This window comes from Centruroides vittatus, unplaced genomic scaffold, assembly GCF_030686945.1.
Source record: "Centruroides vittatus isolate TY-2023 unplaced genomic scaffold, ASM3068694v2 contig_1074, whole genome shotgun sequence".
In the NCBI taxonomy this organism is placed as follows: Eukaryota; Metazoa; Arthropoda; class Arachnida; order Scorpiones; family Buthidae; genus Centruroides; species Centruroides vittatus.
This window is the reverse complement of record NW_027120692.1, coordinates 22,604-40,332: the sequence shown is the minus strand read 5'-3', so window position 1 is coordinate 40,332 and position 17,729 is coordinate 22,604. Positions and strand designations below refer to the sequence as shown.

The following is a 17,729-nucleotide window of genomic DNA, read 5'->3' as shown; positions in this document are numbered from 1 at the left end:
AAATCCTTAATAAATCTTTTATTAGTGCATTTTAAAGTATAAAAAAAAAAATAGCCTAATTACAAAATCAAACATCTTGTTAATATAAAACATGTTTAGAGTTAAATTCATTTAATCTTAAAATGATGTCTTAAAAATAAACTATTTTATTTAAATAATAAATTCTTAAGATATCAGGTTTTATTTGTAGCTAATTAGGTAAATATTGAACCTGATGATGAAACTTTGAAATTTTTAAAAAGTGTTTAATCTGCATTAGAATTTAGGAATCTGGCACAGTTCTGGTCTGATTCTTGAATAGTTTTGGCATTTTTATGGTTTTTTTTTTTTTTTTTTTTTACTGTAAATGTGTATGGAGACACATGATTCAAACATGATGTATCTTATATCAACCTTCTCTTATATTGTCTGAATGTAGATGATTTTCAATAAAGCATGAAATGTAAATGTTGTAACCAGTACATTGTAAATGTTTATTTTTTACAATGTACTGTTACTTTTCAGTATCAATGATTAATATTTTTATCTGTGCTAATTTGTTTGAGATTTGCCATCTTAGTATTAGTTGCATTACTAATTTCTAAAGTAGTTCATTTGGCATAACGGTTTCTATTATCGTTGTGCACACATGCAAATGATTTTGGTTTATGTTACATTAAGGTGCAATATTAATCTCTCTAATTTGAAATGTGCAACTATAAGCAACTATAAAATTATTATATAGTCTTTATTACATCTAGTTACTTCGGTAGTCATTACAGATTTTCTGTTAGTCACAGTTTAGTACATTCTATAACTTTTTAATTTTAGTGTTGTTATAAAGTAATTAATTATAACTGATAGAAATAATTTATATTTATTTTTTATTCAGAAAGCTCGACTTCGTTCAGATATTATTATTTGTGTACTCATCTCCATTCTAGTATTTGCTGTGCATGTTAGTACAGTATTTATTGCTTTACAAGTAAGTAACATTATGATTTTATTTAATAATTAAAAATTATTACTATTATTAACTTGCATGTTTCTAGACATGCTTATTTTGATAGCATTATAGGCTGATAACAATAGCCTTGATTACAATTTGAGAATCTATTGTAGGTATCATTTTAGAACATAAATTGTCTTTGTATATAATTTTCATTTTACTTCATGCATTACTTTGCAACAAAAGTTTAATAATATTTCTCTTCTAGTTTTTTTACAACAAATTTACATTTATTATGCAAGGTCCAAAATATTAAAGAAACAAATCTTGTATCAGAATTCATAAAACTTATGAAAACCTTATTAAATTATAAATGCCAGTACTGGACTTTCTGACTATAGAAGAATGAAATATAATAATAATAATAAATTTATTAGTCATATTAGGCCGTAGCCTATTATTACAGGATGTTATTACATTGTATTCACATTAATCATAACAATAATATTATCATTTGGTATCATCAGTTCATCTTATTACATTCATTAGTTGAATCAGATCAAGTATTTATAACTTTAAAGAGGTTGATTACAAAAAGTTTTTTCGTAATTGTATAGTTTGTAAATCATTACAGAATTTGCATCATGAAATAAACAATACATTTGATTTTCTTCTTTAAAGAAATTTAGTTGGTTTAAATTTGCTTTGTTTCTTAGTTTGTGTCCTTTTTTACACTCACAAAACGTGATATTTGGTAAATAAATCTTGGCATCTTGGGCAGGTTATTTTAGAAAATTTGTAAATTCTATTATTAACTATAATCATTTTGGTATTTAATCTAAGTTGTATAAAAAATCTTGATTGTAAACGGCATATTAGATAACATATAATTATTATTAAAAGGGTAGTCTAACATAATATTATACCATTTAGGTTTTTTTCTCCTATGCATTTTTTCAATATCTTCAGCTAAAGTAATTTCTAATGTATTTTGGATTAGTTGCTTCCTTATTAAATCACTAATTTATGAATTTTCTAACAATGGCATTATAGAAACTCTATATTCATTGACAATATTTCTCATTTGATTAATCCAGGAACTTTTTTGGGGATTTTGACAAGACTTTTTATACAGCAAATGTAACAATTTTGTTGGTAGATTATCATTGTCTCAGATCTTATAAAGAAAATTAATAAATCTTTTTACAAAGAAGGGAGTTAATTTGAATCTATTAAGTTCAATTCTAAGAACAATCCAGCTATGTTATAGTCCAGAGTGAAAATTTTTCAAATGAATTTATTTTGGATTATTTCAAATTTTTTATATTTTGTTAGACTCCAAATTGGTGAGGTGTAGGCTATCGCATTAAGAATTATAGAAGTAAATAATCTAAAATGGCTATATATGTTTTTTAGCTTAATTTGAGCAAAAAGTTTCACCGTGTTATTAAGCAATCAATTAGATTTGTGAACGGCTTCTTTATATTGCTTTTCAAAGGTTAGAGAGTGAGTCAGTAAAATTCCCAGAAATTTGACTTCTTGTGTTATCTTAAGTTGTACTTTATTCAAATAGAATGATGTACTTTTTTTGCACGTCTGGAACCATTTCGAAATATCATAATTGAAGATTTGCTTGGGTTAATAATTAATTTTAATCTTGAGCATCAAACACAAGACCGTGTTATTTATTAAACACTTGGCACTTTTCCACTTCTATTAGTTGAATATCAACTAATAGAAGTGGAAAAGTGCCAAGTGTTTAATAAATAACACGGTCTTGTGTTTGATGCTCAACATATAAGAAAACACGGTTTCAAGAATACCTAATTTTAATCTATCAAAATATTCTTGAACTTTTCTGATTTTCCTACGGAGTCCTGCAGCTGTGGGTGTGACTATTACGATATCATCAGCATATGATATGGAGCGGATTACTTGGCCATCTATATAGAAACCATCATCTTCTATCTCAAAACATTCATTTATATCAGATAGAAAAAAATTAAAAAGATATGGGGACCATGGGTTGCCCTATAGTAGTCCTCTGTCCACTTGTAATGCTGGCCATTTTTTTCAAATTGTTTTATTATTAGTCCAAACAATTGGTCAATTATTCTAATCATACAAGTATCTGCTCCATATTTACTCAACTTATCTAGCAACACTGCAATAACCACAGAGTCATGTGCTTCTTTAATGTCCAAAAATAAGGCGTAGACTTTATGTCTCTTTTTATATAATTGCAATTGAACTAGTGCCGTCAATGTGAATAATGCAATTTGAGTACCTCCATTTTTTGTGAATGCAAACTGTGTATAATTGAGGAATTTATTAGTATCAGTCCACTCATTAAACTTTTCCATTAATATTACTGTAAAGAGTTTGCGGAACCCAGACAGAAGAGCAATAGGCTGATAATTGGCTGGGCAGTTTCTTTCACTTTTTTTAAATATCATTTGAAAAATGACTTTATTCCAACCTTTAGGTATTGTACCCATGTAATAAAAATTATTATATAGGTTAGCCAATACATGAATACTTTCTATTGAAAAATTTTTGATTAAGTTGATAATAGAGTCAGCACCAGGAGCTGTTTTCTCTCTCAATTTTTTAATACATCTATGTAAATTTTTTACATTGACTATTTCTGTTATTGGCTGAATCATAGTTCTAATACATTGTCCTGCTCTTTGTATTTATTTTTATAGGTAATAGAAAATTCCTCTAGGTATTGCTTCCAATTATCATATGTCACATATCACTTAGGCTCTGTGGTTTGCGATTTATTACAGACTTGATTAATAATAATCCAAAATTTTTTGGTATCTCTGGCCTTCAATAATTGGTCACTCATTTCAGAATAATATTTCTTCTTTTTTGCTTTAATTAAATTTTGATAAATTTTTTTGTTCCTTATATATTCCTTCAACACTGACTCTGAGTTCATTTTTTTAAAATACTGTAAGCTATGTTGTTTTTTAATCTTATGAAGATAACAACTCTTATCAAACCAAGCTTGTTTGAGTTGTATTCTTTTATTGTTCCTGGAGATTTTATAACTGAAACTGGTCTATTATTTTCACTAAGTTATCATATTTCTGTATAGCCGTAGTATTACTATCACAGTCTAGTATCTCTGACAATTTATTACTGAATTCATTTTTAAATTTTATCAAATTAAATCTTCTTTCCATCTCTTTTTTATAGGTTCGACTGTTTTTTGGGTTTGGCCTTCCTTATTTTCGTGTGGAAATCCAACTAATTCTAGTTGCACTGGGAAGTGGTCAGAAATATCATTATTTAAAACCTTAAATTTCTTGATCTTATTTAGACTAAATTCTGAACAAATAATGTAATCAATTATGGATTTGCCGACATTAGACAGAAAGGTGTATTCTGCGGGGCAATCATTAGAGACTCTTCCATTCCTTATGTATAAACTATTTTCTTATACAAATTCTAGTACGTGTTTCTCTCCAGAGTGTACATAAACGTTGACAAAGTTTTAATTCAGCTAGGATGTAATTGTTGTCAACATACCAAAACTTCAATTCACCTAAATTTTTTTTTAATTAACAGCAATAGACCTCCAGAGGGACGACCGAATTTACTAATTTTTTGACCTTAGTGTTAGAAAATACTAAGAATGTTCGTTCTAAGTATGTTTTATCTTCTGTTTTTAGTTGCACCAACTAAGTTTCAGAAAGACCAATAACTGCATTAGATTCCAAGTGATTGTAAAATATGTCCGTGTATAGTTTTCTATGGAGTCCTTGAGTATTCCAAAAACCAATGAGAATTTTTGAATTATCGCTTTTAGTATTGAATCTAACTTCTAGTGGCATGTCTATAACTATATTTGTCTGGTCTAATCTATGCCTTTTTTGATTATTATTTTCTATTATTTCTTGGTTTGTGATATCTGTACTCCAAGAATTCATAAAATAATATAAGATTTTTTTGTGTGCTCATACGATAAACCATTTAACTTAGTCCTAAAAAACTCTAGTTGTATAACTTTTTCTAAGTTCAGATCATATGTGTAGATAGTCTCTTTATTTATACAGTAACTAGCTGACCCGGCCACGCGTTGTTGTGGCTCAAAATGTATCTATTATAAATGTATAACATTTCCCCCGTGGGGTGAATTTCAAAAAATCTTTTCTTAGTGTACAGTACATTCTCTTGACGTAGGCTACCCTATTAAAACGCAATCAAAAACGCGTCTAAAATAGTATAATAAAAGCACAGTTCTTCACAGTAAGCCTTAATCCTGTCCTCTCCCCGCTGGGGAATATCGAAAAATCCCTTTATAGTGTATATTCTGTTGACGTACCCTATTAAAACACAATCAAAAACGCATCTAAAATAGTGTAATAAAAGTCGAGTTCTTCACAGTAAGCCTTAATCCTGTCCCTCTCCCTTGCAAGGAAATATCGAAAAATCCCTTTTTAGTGTATATTCCGTTGACATAACCCAGGGGTCCCCAACCTTTTTGTACCTAAGAGCACATTCTAGAATACCGGCTGGACAACGGGCACCATTTATTTTTTCAAGGTGAATTTATATTTGGACATAGTTAACAGCGCCGGATTAAGCCTCTAGCGGGCCCTAGACAAAATTTAAATTGGGGCCCCATTTAAATAAGTTGCTTCTAAACAAATCTTATATAATGTGACATTAGCATGGGTGACACCCGGTGCGGATATCGTGGTGTCACCCAGGAATATTTCTAGATGGTGCGTGAGATATCGTGGCGGAGATTACTTCTGACACACGGATGGCTGTTGACCTTTTTTTTTTTTAGTTAACAACTGCTGAAATTTCTAGGTCACTCCAAGTTATGGGCCCTACACGTTTCCCTACTTTGATTTTATGGTATTCAGAACGGACCGATTCACTTCATTTCAGGTATGGGAAATTGAATTGGTGCAGATTTGGCGGAGGGAAAAAAAGAGATCGGTCGCATTTCGCTTTCTGCTTTCATCTGTGTTGGACACCATTTCTACTTTTGAATAGTTAATCATTCAAAGTGAAAAAAACTTTTACATAGCATTTTATCGAAAACCGAAATATTTTTATTTTTATCGTGGTCGCACAGTGGCGGGCACACGTAAAACGATTGGCGGGCGCCATGGTGCCCGCGGGCATAGGGTTGGGGACCACTGACGTAACCTATTAAAACACAATCAAAAATGCAAAAAACCGCATATAAAATAGTATAATAGAAGCCGAGTTCTTCACAGTAAGCCTTAATCTCGTCCATCTCCCCCAGTAGGGGGAATTTCGACATGTATATTATATAAAAACACGTGCGTATTCGAATGCAACGTTGTGTCAAAATTTCAAAGGAATCGGTAGGAACAAACAAACGTTATATTTTATTTATATAGATAGATAGAAAATGATCTGCTTTAATCCATTCTCACAGAAAAGCATAATGCCTCACAGAAAAGCAAACTTAAGTCGTTGGAAGTTAGCGCCATCTGTTGGACATGAAAGCCTTAATCCAAATATAAATATATTTTTCAAAGGGGGGAAATGGTGGTCTTCACATATGCCACAAACCTTTGCGGGAGTGTATTAAACAACTTTCCGAAGTTTCATGGCAATCAGATAAATGGTGTGGTAATGCATGAAGGACAAACAGACACACAGACAGACATACATTCGTTTTTATATATATAGATTGTCTGTTATTATTATTTTGATGCCTTTGGCTTTTTCTTGTTGAGCTATTGAAATCAACTTTTTCTTCTCAGCCTCAATCTTCTGCACAGATGTGTTTGAATATTATTTTTTCTATTCCTCTAAATTAATTTTAGGTTTCTTAGACCAAAATTCTTTAAGTATTAAATTTCTATCATATGTTGAGGATAATACAATTTTTATCATAGGCTTATATTCATTATTAGTTAATTTAATTATCTATAGGACTATTTGTTATGCCTAGTTCTATTATAATAAATTGTTCTATTTCATTTAGATATTTAGAAGTTTTAAAAGGAAAATTTATAATTACTATGTTTTTGTTCATTATTTCATTTAATAATTGATCTATTTCAAATTCTAGCATACCTTTAGTGTGGGAATTATGCTTAGTTAGTGCATCAATTTCTTCCAGTTTTTGTGCAGTTTTTTTGGATTCCAGTTGATAAGCTCTATTTTCTTCTTTCAGTATATTAACTTTTGTTTTGATATTTTGTAATTCGGTATTTAATTGAGTGAATTTTTCTTGAATTAATTCATATATGGATTTCAACGAATATCTTTGTTTTTCTGTTGTTGAAGTGTCTATTCCTCAGACGGTGTGAAAATAATCTTGTATTTTTGGAGATCTCACATCAATTAGTTTGCCTCTATCATAATCTTTTTCTTCTGGATGAATTTCCTGACTGGGCACAATTTCAGATATATTTGTTTTATCTGTAACTTTAGGATTAACATTGCGAGGCCTCCCCCACTCCTTCCTTTGCATATCTGTATGGCCACCATATTCAGGTGATCTAGACAACAGACTTGGATTAGTTTCTATCCCCAAAATAAACAATAGATATAATATCAATAGCAGGGATAGTCTATTTTTGTAGATTCATTTCAATTGAGGTTGCATAGTCACCTGAGAACACCACTATTACACAAAGTAGTATCGATATTCTCTTGAGATAAATGCGCCAACACCTTTTCCAGTCGAGACACACCCCCTTATATAAAGTAATGAATATACAAAATAATTAGTATGTAACTCAAATGTTACAAATTTTGATTTAGTATTTACAACAATAAAATTAACAAAATTACAATTATTTAAAATCTCAAACAATTAATCTGATTAGGGAAAAGAATCTAGCAGGAAAAAACTCTTAATCAGCACCAATCAAATCAATCATAATTCAACAGCTCTACACTGACCAATACAAGTGAAGGTTACTGCCAATTTGACAATGGTTTTTTATACGTGTCTGATTTATATACTAAACATGCTGGTAAGAAATAAAATTTTGCTTAACTGTGTCTTTAACAGTATCTGGTTACAAAATATAAGTAGAATATTATTTAATATTTTAGTCACATTTAAACCGTAAAGTAGTGGGATGTAATTGCATTCATTATTAAAGTCTTATGCAAATGAAGCTGTAGCCGGGAAGAATTGAAATAGTTTACAATACATGTTTGTCTTTTTGCAATCATCCTAACCTTAAATACTTTGTTTTTGTAATCACAAAAGCATGGCTTTTTTGGCGGGAAAGAATTCCATTCCATAATATGAATAAAAATGTTTCTTGCCGGGCCCCACACTCTAACACAACTTGGTGGCAGATTACTGGACATACCAAAGAAGTGAAGTGCTGCATTAGTGAGATTTTACTGTATAAATAAAAATTTTTCTCTTGCTACTTCACAATTAAAGAAAAGCAACATTACAGGAAAAAAACTTTGAAGTGTAATATACCACTATAAATTACTGAATGTATATTCAATCTGTTAATGCTAAAAAAAGTTTTTTGTAGATCAGTTTCAAGTAATACATTTTTTAAATAAGAATATTAATTTAAAATTGTACTTTAAATACTTTATAAGTAAATTATAATAAACATTAGTAATTAACAAGAATTTTATTTTCTTACAGCCTTATCTAGAAATGGTTGTATATCTGTTAGCAGTTATAATAGGATTTATATTACATTATTTTATACCACAACTGAGGAAGCAGTTACCGTGGCTTTGTTTTGCACATCCTATTCTCAAAGCTTATGAATATCCTCAATTTGAAGTTAGAGGTCAGATTTTTATATTATAATTTTCATATTGAAATATTTTATTATACTATTTTATTTTTGCAAAATTTCTGTTTATAGAATGTTTTTTATTCAAAATAATTATTAAATTTTTATTTAATTATTAAGTATCAAAAATTTTATATAAATTACTCATAAAGTAAATTAGCAAATAGTTAATTTTAAAATCTGCAATTATACTGTAGAATTCAGAAATATAATAAAATATTTTCAATTCTATAACTGCAGATTTTTTGCCGAAAGCATAAACAGCTTTTATTATTGAATAAATATATAAATAAACATTGTTTAATTATAAATTCATTTATTAAATATTTAAATTTTTCTCATTGCAGAAGCTGCCAAAATAATGTGGTTTGAAAAAGCAGAAATATGGTTATGGTTTTTAGAAAAAAATGTGATTTATCCTCTTGTATTTCTCAGTGCCTTGACCACAGATTCTCCAAAAATTGTAAACAGCTTTGGTCTGTTGTAAGTTTTTAAATAACTTTTTTATTTTGTAAGTAGAATATTCTCAACATTATTATTTTTATTTACTAAGTCAAAATAGTTGAAATCAAGTTTAAAAAGTAACACCATAAAAATTATTTATTTAAACAAAAATTATAACTAAATTTTTATTTGAATACATATCCTTAATTAAAAGTTTTATATTAAATGTTTAAGCTGGTGAATATAAAATCTAAAATTTCTAAAACCTTTATAATAAAATGCTATTTTATTTTAGAGCCATCACAATATTTTTAAATATTCATTTTATTAAATAAGAAAAATATTTATTTTCAGAGGAGGTTGTTTAGTGGTGGTAATTTGTAGTTTGAAGTGCCTGCGCAGTGCCTTCAATGATCCTTCTCATCATTTTCTGGTGCTCATTTTTACTGTTCTTTTTTTCAAATATGATTATTCTGGACCTCCTGAACCATTTCTCATCAACTTTTTTGTTATGACTATTTTATTTAATAAAGTAAGTACATTATTTTATTATAAGAATTAACAAAAATAAATAATTCTTCAAACATTAAAATGTTTTACATACCAAAGTCACACACAAAACAAAAATCCTTCATTATTTCTTTTAAAAAAATGATCTACTTATATGTACAATTGAGTATAGCAAAGCATACATAAAAATATAATATGCATTACAAATTTCAATATTAATCCTATTATTATATTAAAAATACTATAATTTAGTTTTATTTATGTAATTAATTATTTTTCTAATTACAATTAACAAGTTCTGCCAAAGAATTTACTAATTTGTTGTCTATTTTAGTTATTCTGTTCAATTAGAAATTTCATTTTTTTTTTTTTTTTTTTTTGTTGTTAAAAACTCAAAATTCCAAGTATAAAACTGTAAATTCGGAAACTAAAGTTTAATTTATTGCTTGGTATTTTTTTTATCAAATTGACAAAACATTTCTAGGGCACTAGTTGATCCATAAGTATTATGTGCCTTTGGGTCCACAGACCACAGATTAAGAATTAATGTCATTCATTTGTACATTATTTAAATGTACAAATGAATGATGAAGTGCTAAAAATATTACTTAATAACAAATAAATTTTGATTTTTGAATTTATAGTTTTATATTTTGTTGTTATGCTAAGTTTCATAATTTTATTCAAAAATTACTCTCATCCAATTATCATAATTGTATAAAGTATCTATTGTGTATCTCTCAAACATCAAGAACTCTGATTAAACATAACTAATTTACATGACAGATTTAACTAATGCAAATTCATCATGTTTATTTGTATTTAAAATCCTCACTTGCTAAGCTTGGTTATTATTTTTGATATAAACATTTAGAACAATTGACAGGATTTACATATTCAATATGTAAAACTTGTTTCATGATAAATTATAAATACATCCAAACAAAAATCATTATGATATGTAATCTTATTTTATATTTTATGCAGAATAAAACGTTATAAAATTTTAAACAGTTAGCATTATCAAATCATCATAGAATAATGTCCAATAAAAATTGCTTTATACTAATCATTTAACTAGCCATGTTATAGCCTAATATTTAGGCGATCGTTTGGCATTGTAGAATAATGTCATTGTTAACATTTCTCCTGATTGAATATTTTCCTTACAAATCTATTCTCATGTTAGATTTGTAAGTAGAATATTCAATCAGGAGAAATGTTAACAATGACATTATTCTACAATGCCAAACGATCGCCTAAATATTAGGCTATAACATGGCTAGTTAAATGATTAGTATAAAGCAATTTTTATGCCTTTTATGATAAAATGTGATCCTTAAAATTCAAGTTTAAGGATCACATTTTATCACTGTCACTTTTTATCAACATTTTTGTTATAAGCTAACAATAGTTTTCTCTCTTTTATTTTCATGTTTATACTACTATACTATTGTGTTTCATAATATGCTTTATCAATTATTTTCTTTTCAGTTTTATGAATTTCTTCTCAAGGTACGTTTTATTATCACATATATTGCACCCTGGCAAATAACATGGGGTTCTGCCTTTCATGCATTTGCTCAGCCATTTAGTGTGCCTCGTATCCTTTATTATATAATAAACAGTAGAATAAATTTATACACAATACTTTTTACATCTTTTTATTTTTATTGTACATTGACTATACAGGGGACTTATACTCCATTGTTTTATTAGTTTAATAAGCAAATTTTTTTAATAAAGAGTTCTATTAGGATAATATTAATTAGTTTTTTTTTATATTAAGAATCAACTCAATAGCTGTGAAAGCTTTTACATGGATCTACATTTTGAAAATTGTTTTTACAACTTTTCACTATTTAAATTTTTTCTTCAAAAATGTACTAAATGTTAAAAAAAATGATAGTTCAAAGTTTATAAATGTCATGGATACTTATGGTCTCCAATTTTTCTTTTATTTAATTTTTCTATTAATATTTTTATTATATCTATCTTTATATTATCTTGAAGAAAAAGACTTCTTTCTGTGAATGTTTAATGTTTTCCAACAAAAGTTTCTTGCTTGTCTTGAAGTTCTGGTGTTTATCAGAATTTATGGTTTCCTGTTGTTTCAGAAAGATGTGATGAATTATAGTACTTTTTGTAGTCCATTGAAGGTCATAACAGAATGATTTAAAATCTGTAAGTTGTCTAAAGTTATGGAATTTACAAATTAAAATTTAAAAAAGTAATACTATAAACAATATAATTAATTTCAAAATATATAAGAGCACTTTTACTTATTTATTTCAGGGCTTTTTCAGTTTGTTTAAATTGAAGAAGATAATGGTTGAAAAGAACACTGTTTAAATTTTAAGCAATACTATGAAGATTACATAAGTTTTTCTATAATAATAATAATGCAAAAACTAATATTATTTTAAATTTAAATTAAATATAGATAGATGAAGTTACAAAATATTAAGATTTTGAAAAGAATTTTTTAAAGATTGAAAAAGGAAAGATTATCAGTTTGATGTACTGTACATAATGATAATAGTACATTATTTAAATTAAATGAGGATTTTTATAGATGTAGAAGAAATTATGACTATATGTTTAGATAGAATAAGATAAAATGGATTTTCTACATGTTTTATAAATTCCACAGAATTCCAAATCACTTGGAAACTATTATTTTAAACTAACATTATAGAGTTTGAGTATAGAGTAACATTATAGAGTTATATGAAAAACTCTACCATTAACAATGGTAGAGTTTTTCTTAGTCTGCACACCTTTTTTGTGTTCTATTAATCTTGTTCTTATCACATGTATCGTAACACTAATATAAGCATACTTTTTGTTGCCATAATAATAATAATAATAATAATAATTGATAAAATCCTGATAATTCCAAAATTGTATCACTACTATTGATTTTGTTTCTTCTTAATGTTTATGAAAAAGCTGCTGTCAGTTGGACAAGATCTGATAGAGTAACTTATAAGATTATGTTTCTTGAAATAAAGTTTTAGAGAATTTTAAATTTGTTCTACTAATTCTTCTGACTGTTATATTTATCAAAGCAAACAAGAATATTCTGCCACATTTTCCTAACACACTGGTTTATTCATTTTCAAAATCATATTAAATCATTTTACAAAAGATAGTTAACTAGGACCAATGAATCAGGCATATTCTCATAGCAATAATAATAAACCTGATTTATTGGTTCTAGTTAACTATTTTTTTTGATAAAATTAGTAATACAGGCAAGAAGCTCTTTAATAAATATATTAAATAATATTGATTGAAATTATTTGAGTCATTATTGAAACATTATTAATATTTTGAGTTATTTCTACTTAATTATGGCTAGTTATGTATTTATTTTAAAAAATTAATTTGGAAAGTATCCATCAAACAAATAAGTGATTAAATTTAGAAAATTTAAAGTTGATAACAATATTAATGCAGTTAAACTCATGAAAATCTGTATTTTTAACTTATCTAAACAAAATCAAAATGATGACTGCACTTTGCATAGTTCCAACTTTAAAACAAAAACCATTTTATTCATCCGATCCAGATATAGAGCCGGATTTCAAGCAAGCCAGAGTTATATGCACCACGCACCACGTGCAACACATCAGGTGGTTAAAAGCTGCCTACATATATTTGGCTAACCTTAGCAGTAGTAACTGCATAAATCGGAAAGAAGAGTTAACGCTATCAGCTGCGTGGCAAGCGCTGATGAACAATAACTTATGAGTTCTGTCTGGCACTTTAGTGTGCATGCCTAAGGAGACGCAATTGGTTAAACGTGTGTTCAAATTTTGAATTTGGTTTTCTTCGAACGACAGTCCAGAAATTCAAAGTTACCTGATGAAGAACCAGTATTTCAGTTTGAAAACGTTAGTAACGAACTATTGGTGTTGATTTTGTTTTTTGGTCATCTAGAGAAGACACACCGGTAACAGGTAGAACATTTTGGTTTGTACAATCCAGTGTTGAGTCAGTGATATGTAAAACAAAAACAATGCTATTTTATATGCAACAGTTTTTTTCTCTTATTAAGAGTTTTTGATTGTTTGTATATAAATGCTTATGTATCATTTTTATATTTTTGCAAGCAGCAAACAGCAAAGATAATTAAAACATAATTTTTTATAATGCATACATCATTTAGATTAAAATTTGAATAAAATTTTTTTGTATTATAATGAAATTTGAAATAATTAATTATTTTCAAATAAGTGATTTGTAATATCAAACATAATATATAATATATATATATATATATATATATATATTTAAAAAAATAGAAGAAACTATAAATATCTTCTTCATTATGTTCTTTTATACATCTCAGGAACAAAACTGTCTTTTCTTGGTAAAGTTGTAATGAAGAAATGAAGATGTTTATAGTTTTTTATTTTTTAAATATTAATTTTGTCCTAGCCAAAGTGTTAATTAATAATTTAATCAGTATAACACTAGTTATTTTAATCTCACTTATTTGAATTATCAGTTGATTTTATCACTGCAGCCAAAAAATGTGAGTTTACTCTTTGATATATGCTCTCTGTATTCACTGAATCAGCTTCATGAGTATTATTCCTGTCCAGTCTGTTCTGTTCTGTTATTGTCATATATCAGTGTTTAGTTGTGTTTTGTTTGATTTCAAATTTATTCTACTTTTTTATATACTTTTGTATAAATAGAAAGTTGTAGCAATTTATGAGTACTTTGTAACAAAATAATTGTTAACCTAACTTACATAGTCCAAAAATTAATGAGATTTTGATTGTCATACAGAATTGGGACACAAAACTAAGCTATTTAGATTTAAATATAACAGCTGGAATAAAGTTAATAACATAAAATTAATTAAAGAATTTTAGGATTAAGAAAAATAAAAATGTAATACTAGAATTAAATAATAATAATGATGATGGATTAACTGTTTAATCATATAAGTATTATATGATAAAACATAAAAATTTAATAGTATATTAAAAAGTTTATTTCAGTCATCAAAAACTGAGTTCAGATTAAGAGAGACATGCACAAATAACCTTTACTGTAGATAATACAATTCACTAATGTTTATAGGTCACCATCAGGCTAAACCACTTTGTCAAAGTTTAATGAATAGAATATATATTCAATTCAAATTTGGAATGTTTTACTGGTTGGTTGTAAAATTAATACACTGGAGTAAAGATTATTTTATACAAGTGTCTCGTTTAAAAATTTATTTCTTTAACTTAATTGATCAGATTCAGCAATGTTATTTATTCAAGCAACTATATCTTCCATATTATCAACTCCATTGAGTCCTGTATTGGGTAGTGCAATTTTTTGTACATCATATGTTCGACCTATTAAATTTTGGGAACGAGATTATAAGTATGTACATATTTTAAATATTATTTTCTTATCAGTAATTTATCTCATACTTGCTTACTTAAAATTCCAAAATTTATTTATCATCAGTGATGTATTATGATTTTTGATCTATTTACTTTGTTAAGCTGTGTGTAACTTATTTATATTCATTTACAATTTGTGTAGAATATCAATTTTTATAGTTTTCTGTTCATTTAGTGATATGGGGCAAATTTGGAAAGTAAAGGTTTAATTATTCAATTTTTTTGTACAAAAAGAGAAACTGACACTGAAATTTGTCAGCATCTTGTTTCTGTTTATGATGAAGACATTATGAACATACAAAACGTGACAAAATGGTGTCTTACTGCAAGATAATGCCTATCTGCACACTGCTTATGTAACACAACAGTTGTTGCAGACATTCAAATGGGAAGTTTTGGAACATCCATTGAACAGTCCAGATTTTACACCAAGTGATTATCATTTGTTTTTGAAGTTGAAGGAACATCTCTCTAAAAAGAAGTTTGATAACAACAACATTCAAGATGCAGTGATAACATGGTTACCAAGAGTAGGTAGGAGATTTCTTTGATGTTGGCATCAAAAAACTCATTTCCTGGCTCATCAAAAGTATTATAAGTCAATCTAAAATTAAAATGCTTTAGAACTATTTTCTGGACTTTGTATCCTTTATTTACAAACATGCCTCATATATTATTATTTTTATGTATTCATTTATATTTTTGACTCTTATTTAGTTTTATATTAGTTTTTAAAAAACATTTTAAAAGTAAATGTTATATAATATAAAGTAATTTCATCATCAGGTGTTGGATGATAATCTAATGAAAGTCTGAAGATGTTGATTTGTATTTAATGAAACTATTTTGAGTTATTAACAATTTTGGTTTATGTTTTGTATTTAACTTCAGAAGATAGTTTATTGTTTTTATTTATTCCATTTCTTGTATGTTATTCTTAAATCAAACTTAATTAATATAGTTGTTAATCATATTCTCAAAGTTGTAGTTGACTTACATATTGAGTTGTGATATATGTTTAAATTTTTAACATGATGATGAATTTATTGGATTAAAAAGTTATTTTCATTTTTATAATTATCTATGGTTTTCCTTATTTAAATTTTTCTAATGACCTAAATAGAATTTTCAGATATTTACATCACAGATTATTTAATTGATGATTGATTCTATATATGCATTTTTTAATTTACAGCACTAAAAGAGTGGATCATTCAAATACTCGATTATCATCTCAGTTAGAATGTAATCCAGGTAAGTTAATGCTAGAGTATATTTTTTAACCATATTTAATTATTTATTTCTAACATTAAAATGTATAATAAAATAGTATATAACACAAGTAATTTTCAAAATTCCACATATTGATATATAGAGAATAATCATATTTATTAGTGATGCAACGAATATTTGGTTACTATTCAGTATGCAGCATATTCGGCCTATTTTTCGCTATTCGGCCAAATGCCGAATACCTAAAAACAGGAGTAAGAAATAACAAAAACACAGTAAATTAATCGTTTTGGTATTTAGATTTAATGTTATCGGGTTAGTGTTGTTTGTTTATATTTATTTACAACTTATAACGTGCACAAAATAAAAAACAAAATAATATTAGTCGCAATTACAAAGATCAGCACACATACACACCTATTCGTTCAAGAGTCATCGCACATCTGAGGGTCTGACCCTGCCTATCCTTCTTTTTAAGTGCTCATCTTTGCTCTTCTCTTTCTCTTTCCTCTATTGCTTTAGTCCATGTATGCCTACGCATACATCATAATGTGCGTGCACAATACTTTCAATGCGTTACTTTTCCATCGTAGATTTCCCATTTTACAATTACGTGACTCATAGCCTGGTGATAACGGAGAAAAGAGACAGATATGATGTCGGTATAAATCACAGTTATGATTTCACAGATTCGAGACAGCTTGGTAGCCTGAACGGCCCCAGGCTTTCGCCTGTGCATGCTAAGTGACTTTCATTACAAGTATTTAACTTTCTGAAGTCTATGAGAACAACATTATTAATTTGCGGCCATCAATGCCAAATAACAAAGTTATTAGGATTGACGGTCGCAAATTTTGCACCAATAAGCTGCCTCAACTTGTTTGATTATGTTATCAACTTAATTTCATATTTATTTTCACTTCACGGTCCTTATCTGTTCTTTTTCCGTTATTTACACGTAGGTCATTTCATTGTTATTCAGAGTCGATATTATCATTTATCACATACTGCCATGACACTCTTGTCTGTCCGCTACAACTGTCAAGAATTAACACGATTGGCAAAGCGTAATGACCGCGCCAATAGAGAGCAGGGTCATTGCCATAATGCGGTTTGCGCACCAACTTTCGTATGTGCATTGATCAATCCGAATAGTTTGGCCGAATATTCAGAATTCGGTCTCAGGGCAAATATACTATTCGTCACAACACTAATATTTATATACAGTATTTAACAAAACCCTGTTTTATTTCTTAATCAGTAAAAATTATGCATTACTATAAGCAAATGAATGATTCCTCTATTAATAAGTTTAAAAAAAAGTTATTTGGTGAAGTAAATATATTACTTAAATATTTTCAGGAAATTTGTTTCTATCTACAGATACAGTTAAACACTAAGTTTGTG

At 27.7% G+C, this 17,729-nt stretch overlaps 1 protein-coding gene across 5 annotated transcripts in view; it reads left to right on the top strand.

Moving 5' to 3' along the window:
* The window catches only part of LOC136973095 (pecanex-like protein 1), a 133,108-nt gene that overhangs the window by 94,305 nt on the left and 21,074 nt on the right, over positions 1–17,729 (top strand). For all 5 annotated transcript variants that reach the window (XM_067267825.1, XM_067267817.1, XM_067267808.1 and 2 more), the window contains 7 exons: positions 872–964; positions 8,559–8,709; positions 9,063–9,198; positions 9,514–9,691; positions 11,164–11,272; positions 14,937–15,066; positions 16,285–16,343. In XM_067267825.1, the coding sequence (XP_067123926.1) occupies positions 872–964; positions 8,559–8,709; positions 9,063–9,198; positions 9,514–9,691; positions 11,164–11,272; positions 14,937–15,066; positions 16,285–16,343 (856 nt within the window). The remainder of the gene's footprint in view (positions 1–871; positions 965–8,558; positions 8,710–9,062; positions 9,199–9,513; positions 9,692–11,163; positions 11,273–14,936; positions 15,067–16,284; positions 16,344–17,729) is intronic.